Consider the following 12026-nt stretch of genomic DNA (forward strand, 5'->3'; position numbering starts at 1 on the left):
CAAATTCCAGTAACCTGGCGAAAAGCCTCTTCATACTTCCTCATGTATGAACTTCTCTGTAACTAGTCAATGAATCTCAGGCACGTTCACATTTCTTTACCTTTAACCTACTCCTTAGCCAATAAAAATTAAAACCTACATAACCTCATTCTTTTTCTTAATTGGGAGATAGATTTTCAGATTAACTCCTCTATATTTGCCAATCAATTTGTAATAAAGTGTTTTTCTTTTCTCAAAACATCAGTTTCTGTGCTTGCCAGGTAGAACATGCTGGGTAGCAGAAGTAATTCCTTGTAATGGGGTCTTCTGGAATTATCTATTTTTGTGTATATTTCACCAAGAATATGAGCTCCTAAGGATAAGGATTTATGTTTCTTCATTTCCATTTGAACTCTTAGAAGATATAAAGATATAAGATGAGTAAGATTATAGTCTGAAGTCCCTTCCCCCAGCTACTCCTGCTTTCCCCACTCTATTCTTTATGGCTGTCTCCCCAATAAAGCTCTCACATATCTCTTTCTTAAAGGACCTGAGAAGACACAGAGGTAGGTCTTATTATTTCCCCCCATTTTATAAATGAAGCAACAAGACTCAGAAAAGTTAAACAACCTGTCCAGTCCTTGGGCAGGTAAGTAGAAGTATCAGCATTAAAATTCAGGTTCCAAAGTCTGTTATCTTAACCACTGAGCCATGCTGCTTGGGCAACTCTTCTTAATAATAAGAATTAGTGAACTTTTGATAAAGATAGTGCTCTAGGCCCATGCTGTCTTGGTAGCACTGCAGGAGGTGGCTGGGCAAAGTTCTGTGGGACAGAAAAGAACAGGCACTGTATGTTTTTCCAACCCCTTACCCCCAATGCTGGGCCATGGGTGGGTTTAGCACTTTCTCCAAGGCACCACGAGTCCTTTCTCAATATCTTCCCCCTAGATTACGCTTACTTGAGACAATTTAGGGTTCTGCTCCAGCAGTTGCGTGTGTGGCAGAGGGGGAGTAGGTGTCAAAGGATGAGGTTTTACATACTTAGTGCTCCCCTTCCATGAATCACCTTCAAAGTGAACAATGGATCCTCTGTCTTAAGGATTCTCTTCCCATTTTACAGCTGAGGAAGATGGAGCTGAGGTTAAAGTTTAAATAAACTGCCTAAGCTTGCACAGCCAGAAGTGGCTAAGCTGAAACACAGTCTTATTTTGATTGGGTCTCAAGACAGGGCCCTTTCTACCCCAACATTCTATGCTGTGGGGACCAGGGAAGATGGGGGTGGTGCCTTATCTTCCCTGGGCCTTCTGGCACAGTGCGGTTGGCTGAGAATGTCCAGGCATCACCCTGATGACCAGGCTGGGAAGAAGTGGGCTAGAACAGGGTCTGGGGACGGGTCATGTGTGCTCCAGCTGCTGGATCTCGCCTTTCAGGAGGAAAATGGCTTCTCAAAAGCAGCAGGGGGTAGGTGGGGTGGGGACTCCCACAGCTCTCCTGATATGACACAAAGAAGTCTCACTGAGTGCTTCCGCTGTAACAATGACTGCCAATGGAGTGTGGGGCTGTAAGGCCTGGTCTCTCCCCTTGTAGCCCTCCTCTATTCCTGACTTCCACATACAAATATCTAGAAGTTTTCAGCAGATAGTACTGTCAGTTGGAAATGCAGGATGCCTGGCCAAATTTGAATTATCAATAGTTAATGTATGTCCCAGGCATTACATGGGACACACTTTAGACTAAAAAAAAAAAATTGGCCATTTATCTGAAATTTAAATTGAACTCTCATCTTTTATTTTCTTTGCTAAATCTGTAGCCCTATCAGGAGAGGCAAAAGGAAGTTGGAAGGCCATGTAGTGCGGTGGAAAGGGCAGTGCTGCGCCTGGTGGCTGTGGCTGGGATGGTCCCCCAGCATCCTCAGTATGGCCTGGCTTTAGAACCAGAAGGATTTTTGGGATTTGAAATCAGATGGGTTTGAATTTAAGCTCTGTGATGTTGGCCAAGATATTTAGCTTTTCTTTGCTTCATTTTTCTTCTCTATCAATGAGGATGAAAATGATATTCATCACATAATGCCGGTTCTTTGAGGCAAGAATCTGCTCCTTATTCCCTGTGTCTCTCCAGTGATTCCCATGGGGTGGGGCAAGGCAGGCCCTTACAAAGCAGGTATTGACACGAGATACCTGAGTCTCTGGCCTGGGCTAAGGGGATGTCAAATTAAGAACTATGAGATCTTAGAAATCACTTGCTTTAACTTCTTCTAAATGAGTTTTTGAGACCTAGAAAGATTAAATGAGCTGCCAAGGCCACCAAGCAAATTTGGTGGGAAAACAAGAACTAGACCAGGGTCTTCCCAGGTGGGACCAGCTTACTGACCTTGTGCCTTCCTGTGTTACAGTTACTAAGTGTCCTTTGCAACAAAATATTCCTGTAAGTATAATTCTAGTAGAAGTCTCTTCCAGAGTCGGTGAACTGGAACCTCCTCCTCCACTCGCTGTGGGAGTTAAATATTCCCTCGATGGCTGTTTGCCTAACTCTGCCTTCCTAAGATTTTTTCTGGAGCCAAAAATGTCACAGAAAACAATGGTTTTCTTCTCTTCACTCACCCTGTCACTGAGCACTGGACTTGAGCTGGAGGAGAGATGAACCTCCTGGCTCAGAAAAATTATTTCTCTTCTATAACAATAGGTGCTTTGAGATGTTACTCAGAGGGCATCTGGGGTTTGGGAGGTTGTGGTTTGGGCTCATGCTGTGGACATAGAACCCTCACCCATCAGGTTTGCAGTGATGCCCACCATGCACTTCTTTGAGAGCTCAGTTGAGGCCAAGACTAGGCTACAAAGGTCCGAGAAGGACACCCTCATTGATCATGTGCGCAGAACACACCTCTGACGGCCCTGCGTAGTGCACGCTGACTGTCCACTAGCTGCAGCAGTGTGTTCTTGCAAGGTGGAAGAACTCTCAACACCCAGCTCTATCGGGGATCCCAAGAGTCTCCCCGAATCCAGTAATGTCCCCAAGGCACCTTCACCAGGTTCAGTGACCATTCCTGTTCCCGTGTTTGTCTCCCCATGCACACATGACTCCCCTCCTCCCCCGAGTGAGCTACTGAGAATCACACAGCATGTCCATGTGACTGAATCCACAGAGGCTCGACTTCCACCAGGAGAAGACTCCAAGGCTCAGAGGCCACTTGAAGCCAATGCTCTCACCCCCATGCTGCCCCCCTGAGACTCTCAAGCAGAGAGTAGGAGCATTGGGTCTTGATTCAAACATAGGGGGAGCTATTTCTGCTTGGGAACTCCATTTTCTGTGTGACAGGAGTGGATTGAGAGGCAAATATTTCAGGTCCCTTCTAAAGTGAACAGTCTGTGACTCTGCTGTGTGTGGAAGAAGCAAAATGCACAAACCAACCCACAGCAACCATGATGGCAGCCGGAGCAGGGGCCCTGCTCCCCTTGGACACTTCATCATGGCTGCCCCTCCTTCGTGTGATCACTGCCCCAATTATTTATTTTTCCAGATCTCCTTGGAGTCCACATGTAATAGTGACTTCAAGTTCTAGGGCTCAAAATAACAAATGTTTTCCTTCAACAGGAAACCAGGAGGGGTGTTTTATGACCCTGATTAAAGAGCCTGTTGCCTCAGGAGTTTCATAGACACACACAGACGGTCTAGTCACTCTGACAGTCGTGCCCTCCGCGCCTCCATGTGAGGTGAAAGCTGAAGGCAGAGTCTCTCTCTCCTAGTCCTCTGCCGGGTCTGGGGGAGAGATGTGTGTCAAGACTCATGGGGGGAAAATCTTGCAAATTGATTTGCTAAAAAAAAAAAAAAAAATAAAACAAGAACTTCAGTGAGGGAGATCACAGAGTGAATCCATTTGAAGAGATAAATCAGTGTCTTCCCAATGTTAGACTCTTTGTAATTGGATTTCTTTGTGCTGAGTCCCTTTTAAAAAAAGGAAATGAATATGTTTTGGCATTGTAAAAATAATAGGCGTTGAAGAAATAATAGGCAATACAGAAGCCATAAAGGCATAAAAATTGCTGTTATCCTCCCTCCACATAACTAAGGCATATCTCTTTCCAGGCTTTCCCCCGTAAGTACACTTTTAGACAAAAAATGGAATACAAATATTTGCTGGGTTTCTTGAAGAGGGCCTGGCAGGTGTTCACCTTTCTTTGGAGGGGGAGGCCCACGCAAATAGCATGAGTCTACCAGGACTTGCTCCTGAGTGCCCATGGGCAGCCAGCTGTGAGAAACCTCTTTTCTCGGTGGTCACTGCCTTGTCTCTCACGCAGTGCCTGGCCTCTAGAGGCCGCGGGCCATGTGACTCGTCTAGGCAGAGGGACCTGGGTATGGGGGCTGCACCTGAGGGGGGGTGGGGGAAGCAAATATTGTTTAAAAATGAGCAATGATGTAAAAAATAAAAAATATAGTAAGTAAAAAAAGGAGGGGAAAAAAAACCAAACCCAGCTCTGACACTTAGCGCTGTGGAGCATGAGGTAAGTAGTTCCCAGGCGTTGAGGTCCGTTTCCTCTCCTATACGGGGGAGTCTAGTCTCAGTGCAGTTGTTGTAAGAATTAAATGAGACTTAACTATATAAAGGTCTAAAACTGTGACTGGCACAGGCAGGTGTTGCTATTGGTTTTCCTGGAAAGGACACCTACTTTTCTCCTCTGCCTTCCCCGCCTTCCAGCTCTCCCAGGGCTGCAGAGGGGGTGAGGTTTTCCCCCCTCTCAGCTGGGCAGTACCCTGGTCCTTCCTGCCAGGGACAGCAGGTCCAAGGGACCTACTCTCCCTTCCACACCAGTTCAGAGACCTCAAGCCCCAAGCGGAGAAGCAGGCACTGTGAGTAGATACAACACATTTGCCACAAAAAAGATTAATTAGGTGACAGTGTGCAAACACTGACAACTCGAATATTCTACCCACGACTAGCGCTCACGTATCTCACATCTGGCAGAGTGCCTGACACATACGAAATACTCAATAATTTTTTTGTTAAATAAATAAAGAGAAAGTATTTTCCAAATAATCTGCAATGAAAAATTAGAACAAAATTATGATTATAATTAGAAAAGAACTACATCTATGTACATACACAGACAAATACTGGAAGGGACCACAAATGGAAAGCTGTGGGCAAACTTTCCCCTTTTAACATTTTGAGTGATAGCTTAAAGTTATGTAAGCAATGATTATTTGCACCTTTTTATTGAGGTTTGCAACACTTTGCATGAGTTTGGGGAATAAGTTCACACCCAGTCAGGTGTGTGCCCACGCTGCCCTCTCAGTCCCAGCACCCGGGTCTGTTACCGAAGACCATTGTGCCCCTCCCACCTTTGTTCCCACCTCTGTTTCCCCTTACTCTCTAATAGCTTCAGTTCTTCAGTCTTATTTCTAGGGTTTATTTTGGTTTGGCTTTGACAGTTCCTTTTTTTCTTATTGTTGGTGATAATTTGTTTTCTCCATATTCCACATATGAATGAAATCATCTGATAATTTTCTTTCTCCTGACTCAGCATAGTACCTCCAGCTCTGTCCGTATTATCACAGATAGCAAGAGTTCAGCATTTTTGTACAGCTGAGTGGTATTTTGTTGTGTGCACACGCCACATCATCTTAATCCACTGCTCTGTTGATGGGCATTTAAGCTATTTCTATACTTGGCCATTGTAAATAGTGCTGCATGAACATAGCAATGCATCAACCTCTCATATTAGTGGTTTTGTATTATTTGGGTGGATACCTTATATTGCAGACATATTTTTAATATTTTGAGGAATATTCATACTGTTTTCTATAGGTGATGGACTAGTCTACATTCCTACTAACAGTGTACAAGGGTTCCTTTTTCTCCAAAACATTTTGAACATTATTATTATTTTGATATGGGTCATTCTCACAGGGGTGAGGTGGCTCTCACTGTGTTTTTTTTTTTAAAAAGATTTATTTATTTATTTATACAAGCACTGGGTACAGTCAGAAGCGCGGGAGGGTGAGAGAATTCACCAGAGCCAGAGGGGAGAGCAGAGCAGGCAGACTGACAAGGTACACTGCTGAGGGGAGCAGCAGGGGGCCGGGGATCGAACTAGTGCTGTAGAGGCTGCGAGCAGCTTCACAACCCAGCGCTCAACCGCTGCACCACTGGGGAGGCCCAGCTCTCACTGTGGTTTTGATTTGCATTTCCCTGAAAATTTATGTGCCCCTTAGTCACCTATATGTCTTCTCTGTAGAAGTGTCTATTCTATTATTCTTTCCATTTTTAAAGTTGGGTTATTTACTATCTTTTTGTTGAATTATGAGTTCTTTGTAAATGTATGAACATGTTGACAGATGTATGAAGTGCAAATATATTTCCTCATTTAATAGGGTGTCTTTTTACTTTTGACTTCTATTTCATTTATTTCTGCTCTAATTTTTACTATTTCCTTCTACCGGCTTTTGGATTCATTTTTTTCACTTTTAGTCCCATAAGGCGTAATGCTAGATCATTTATCTGAGGTCTTTCTTCGTTCTTGATGTGGGAGCTTTTACTATATACTTCCCTCTTAGTACTGCTTTTGCTGCATCCTATAAGTTCTAGTAGGTCATGCCTTCATTTTCATTTTCTCTTAGCATTTTAAAGTTTTTCTCTGATTTCCTTATTAAACCAATATACATTAAACACAATATTATTGTGCTATTAAACCAATAACACAAATTTAGTTATGTGCTATTCAGCTTCCACATATTAGAGATTTTTCATGCTTTCTTTTTGCAATTTCTATTTTAATACCATTATAAACAATCTTCATGAATTTATTGATACTTGTTCATAACCCAACATGTGTTCTATTTTGAAAATGTTTCATGTGTACTTGAGAAGAATGTGTACTCAGCTTTTGTGGGGTGTAGCACCCTATAAATATATAGCAGTCCCACTGGTCTAATTCCTCATTTAAGGCTATTTTTTTCTTGATGATTTTCTGTTTGATTGATATGTCCACTGATGTAAGTGGGATGTTGAAGTTCCCTACTACTATTGTATTGAGGTCAATATCTGTTTTTAGGTTTATAATGGTTTCTCTTAAGTATCTTGGTGCACCTTCATTTGGTGCCTACATATTGATGAGTGTTATATCTTCCTGATTTAGTGATACCTGAGTCATTATATAACAGTGTAACCATGGCTAGCCCTCTTTTTTTCCCTCCATATTCCATTTGCTTGTAAGATTGTTTTTGAAGCCATTTTGTTTGCATCTATGTTTGTCTTCGGAGCTCAGATGGGTATCCTGGCAACAACATAAAGTTGGGTTTTGTTTTTGGATCCATCCAATCATCTGCTCTATGCCTTTTGATTGATGAGTTTAGTCCATTTACATTTACAGTGATTATTGATACATAGGTATTTACTATTGTCATTTGTCTTTAGTTTTCTGGTTCTATATAGTTAATTATTTATTTTTTGTATGTTTTCTTTGCTTTGGTTTAGATAAAAATGCTCCTTTCAACATTTCTCATGGGGAGGTCTAGTATTTCACATTTCCTTCATCATTTATTTGTCGGGGATGGACTTCATTTCTCTCTAATATCTGAAAAAGAGTGTTGCACAACATAATATTCTTGATGGACAGTTTTTTCCTTGAGTATTTTTGACTACAGTATTTCATTCTCTCCTTGCCTGTAGAATTTCTGCTGAGAAGTCTAATATAAGCTTAATGGGAATACTTTTATATGTTATCTGCTTTTTATCTCTAGCTGTCATCAAAACTCTTGCTAGTTTCATTATTGTCTTGGTGTATGCCTCATTGCATTTTGGCAACCAACTGTTTTTATAGCTTCACAGACTAGTATATTTAATTCCTTCCCCAGGTGTGGAAAGTTTTCCTTTATTATTTCCTGGAATATGTTCTCTATTCCTCTCTCTTTCTTCTCCCCTTCTGGAGTACCCATTATTTTTATTTTGGCATTTTTAAAAAATATTTATTTTTTTATTTATACAGGCACTGGGTACAGTCAGAAGTGTGGGAGGGTGAGAGAATTCACCAGAGCCAGAGCGGAGAGCAGAACAGGCAGACTGAGGAAGTACACTGCTGAGGGGCACAGCGGGTGGCAGGAGAGGTCTGTGTGCCATGTGGGATCCACACCCAGTGGCCGGGGATCGAACTGGTGCTGCAGAGGCTGCGGGCAGCTTCGCAACCCAGCACTCAACCGCTGAGCTACTGGGGAGGCCCTATTTTGGCATTCTTAATGGTGTTAGATATATCTTGAATTGGCTCTTCATTTTTTAAGCATCTCACTTCTCTTTTTCCTTCCACCTGAAACTTTTAGTGCATTGATATTTTTGAGGCCACTGATTTGATCCTTCATTTGATGATTTATTCTACATACATAGCTTTGTCTAAAGTTTTTGCTTTTATTTATTGCAATTTCACCCTCCTGAATTTATGTCACTTTCTTATTTAAAGTTTCAAATTCTACCTTCTATTTATTGATTTTCTTTTTGAGCTCAATAGCTTGCTTTTCTGAATTTTGTTTTATGTCTTTGATTAGTTTTTTTAAGTTCTTTTGCATTTCTTTGATTGTCTTTCTGAGTTCTCTTGTGTTATCTTGACTTAAATTTCTGAGTTTTTCATCAATCTCTTTCAGTTTCTTCATTATAGCCATGCTCAGCTTGTTATTAGATAAGGAGATGTAATCTTCAGTCTTTTTGTGTTTGAACTCTGGATAATAGTTCTTAATTTGTGATGTTATAATCTCTTGTTATCCTTCTCACTCTCCCTCACCAGGGGTTTGCTGTTATCTGTGAATGCTTGTTTTTAGGTCTATTTCCAGGGCCCTCCAGAGTTCATTGAAGACTCTGGTGGGGCCTGCCTTTGTTCTTATTTCAGGTTCTGACCTGGAGCTCACTGAGACCTGACCTATTCTGTTCTCTCTCATCCAGTCCTACCCTCATGACTCATTTGATCATATTGTAGAGAAAGCCTAACTAATCATTCGTGACCATTTTTTTTTTTAAGAAATTAAATCCAAGGTGGAGGAAGAGTACATAAAGAGTCTTGACAAGTTTTCTTAAAAGAGATGGCTGAAGAATGCATATCAATATAAACTTTTCACAACACAAGTCAAAATTTAAAAAAAAACCTTTCTCTTTCCCTCAATATTTCCTTTTATAGGAACTTATCTAAAGAAATTAATCAAAGATGGAAACAGAGACTGATCTGTAAAAATGGGTATCAGAACACATTTTATATTTATAAGAAGAATAGAAACAACTTATATATTGAATAGTGGGATTTTAACATTAATTTTGATATAGCAGGCAGCTATTAAAATAACATTGTGGAAGAAAGGCTATGATTTGGGAGAAACTTCATGACACATATTACATTTAAAATAACATGATAAAAAAACTGTACTTTCTATAGTAATCAAACTTTGGTTGTATACACTTTGGAGGGGGGAAAGGCTGGAAGGGAATCTGTGACAAGGTAAATACTAATTAGTGTTGTTTATGTGGCTATATTTTATTTTTAACATTTCTCTGAATATTCTTATTTTTTAAATGAGAAGGTGGACATATACTGACTTTAAACTGATTGAAAATCATTAAGAATGAATTTTTGGATATTTTTTCATGTCCTGTGCCTCAGACACAGTGCAGATATGGAAGACAAACATCATGTCCTAGCATGATGGCACTCACAGCAGACATAGTTTTGGCTATTGTTTGAGCTCTTTGAATCCTAAACCACCTGAATCCTGCAGATGGATCTTACCCATTGTTTTGTTCAGTTTCTCTCCCTGGGTTTGCAGGACACTCATTTGTTAATTTCAGAGATTTAGCCCCTTGTCCTTATGTTTTTATTCTTAATTCTTTCACAGAGGCTCTCTGCTCTAAAATATTGAAAAAAAAAAAAAACTCAGTCCAGCAGCCATTCACACATACACCCATGACCCATTTAACCTATGAGAGAGAGGCCTCCAGAGCAATAGACACTGTCTGGGGCAATGGAGCAAGGAAGAGAAGAAAACCCAAGCTGGGGTCCCCATTCACCAAAGGTCTCAAGAAGGTAGGGAACAAGGAAACCCAGCAGTGGTTAGGAGGAGGGATGGGCAAACAGGGTGAGAAGAGCCCTTCACTTCATAGCTGTACAGCATAAACTCCCTGAAGAAAGTGGCCCAGGAAAGAAATGGCCCAGTGCTGTGTAGACAAAACCATAAAGGTGCCCCTCGCCCATGGCAACTGTCACCTCAGGTCTCAGAGTTTCTGAGCGGGACGTGTATTACCTCATTGTTGGTGCCAACATCCAGCAGGACAGGGAGGCACTGCTGTGGGTTCACTCCTCCACAGGCGGTATACAGGGCCAGCTTGCCCACTGGGATGCCCATGCCATAGCAGCCCAGGTCTCCCAAGCCCAGGATGCGTTCCCCATCAGTAACCACCACGGCCTGGAAAACACACAGACCATCAATCAATCAAAACAGTATCTCTGGTGATAAGTACTCATTCAGTAGCCTCAGTGCAGAAGATCTGACAGTGAATGCTCACTGGAGTGACAGAAGATGCTGGAGGATGAGACAGCTTCTCTTAGATAAGACCAAAGGCATCCATTTAATGGCAGGAGTGGGTCCTCCCACTCCCCTTTTGGCAGGTTGGTGAGAACCCACAGAGGTAGAGAACAGAAAAACATTTTTCTTGCATTCTCAATTTCAGATAAGGGCTATAGAAATAGCTGGAGGGAGACCGCATCTAGTCACTCTTCCTCAAAGAAGTTAAGCAAAAACTCTCAGTTAGAGATTCTGAGGGCCAGGGAGGGAAGAATACAATAAATGGAAATAATGAATGGAAACCAAGTAATCATGCTAATGCTACAGCCCCAAGGGCTAGAGACTAATGCAAGTGCTCTATATGACCTGCTCCTGGGGTAGCAGAAGTCCAATTTGCTAAAGACAGAACACCCTGTAACATCTGCTAGGGTCACTATTTTTCAGGAAACCAGGAGGGATTTCAAGCTATTCCAGAATTACCTTTGTGTTACGGTAAATAGTCACCAAGAGTATAGTAGGTACTAGTCATGGTGCTAGTTCAAGTTTTACCCACTTTGAATTAACAATGTTCGTGATGAATAAAAGGAAACCAATTAAGGGATCAGGAAAATAATAATAATAAATAAAAAACCAAAATTAACAAGCAACTATAAACCAGAGACACTCTGCAGGAGAGGGGGAAGGAAAAGGATCAAAATAGGGGAGAGGGGAGACACAGGGGACTAAGGTGATGGCGCATGGGTGAATTGGTGGTGGGAATTTTATGGGGACTACACCTGAGAGGAGGAAGCAAACACTGTATAAGAATTAACAATGATGTAAAATATATATAAATTTAAAAAAATAAAAAAAGCTGATGAAATTGATGGTGATAATAGAAATAACCGCATGATTATGATGTACAACCCTTTATTAATTCATTTGATACATATTTAACTACTTTGTTTTTACTTTACAGTAGACACTATGCCAGATCCTGGGGAAGGAGCTTGCTGATCTGTGAAAACACATATGCATGAATCCAGGGCACACAAAGAGAGATGGAACATATATACTTATAATGAGGACTCTGGGAGGAAATTATGAGTATATGAGAGCAGCACTGAGAGACAGGAGAGTTACTTCTTGTTTAAACCTTGGACAGGTGGAGATTGCTTATTGGGGTGCAGCTAGAGAAAAAGACATTTTATGCAACAGGAAGTTAAGATCCATGGTAGAGAAGGGGGATGGATGTAGGTGCTATGTGGAGAACAAAAAGGTAGGGGTTGCATGAAAGGAGAAAAAAAAGTCAGGTCATGGAGAACACCTCAGGGTGACAGTGAAGTTGTCAGAGGTCACTCTATCCTTTTGGTTCCTTCTATCCCTAAATGAATAAAGTATATGAGGTCCCCAATCCCTCCATTGGAAAATGATTTTGGGTCAGAACTTAGGACCAGCTTTGAACTTTGGGTGTCCTTGTTTGGCCTTTATGCATTTTATCCATTGGCAAATAGCAGTCAGTTCAATCTGTGCAAGGA

General features: G+C 41.4%; 1 protein-coding gene across 5 annotated transcripts in view; it reads right to left on the reverse strand.

The window, feature by feature from the left end:
• The window catches only part of ME3 (malic enzyme 3), a 229843-nt gene that overhangs the window by 46840 nt on the left and 170977 nt on the right, over positions 1-12026 (reverse strand). For all 5 annotated transcript variants that reach the window (XM_037523106.2, XM_054699587.1, XM_037523109.1 and 2 more), the window contains one exon: positions 10249-10410. In XM_037523106.2, coding sequence (XP_037379003.2) covers positions 10249-10410 — 162 coding nt within the window. The remainder of the gene's footprint in view (positions 1-10248; positions 10411-12026) is intronic.

This window comes from Talpa occidentalis, unplaced genomic scaffold (genome assembly GCF_014898055.3).
Source record: "Talpa occidentalis isolate TD23 unplaced genomic scaffold, MPIMG_talOcc4v2.1 talOcc4.3, whole genome shotgun sequence".
Classification (NCBI taxonomy): domain Eukaryota; kingdom Metazoa; phylum Chordata; class Mammalia; order Eulipotyphla; family Talpidae; genus Talpa; species Talpa occidentalis.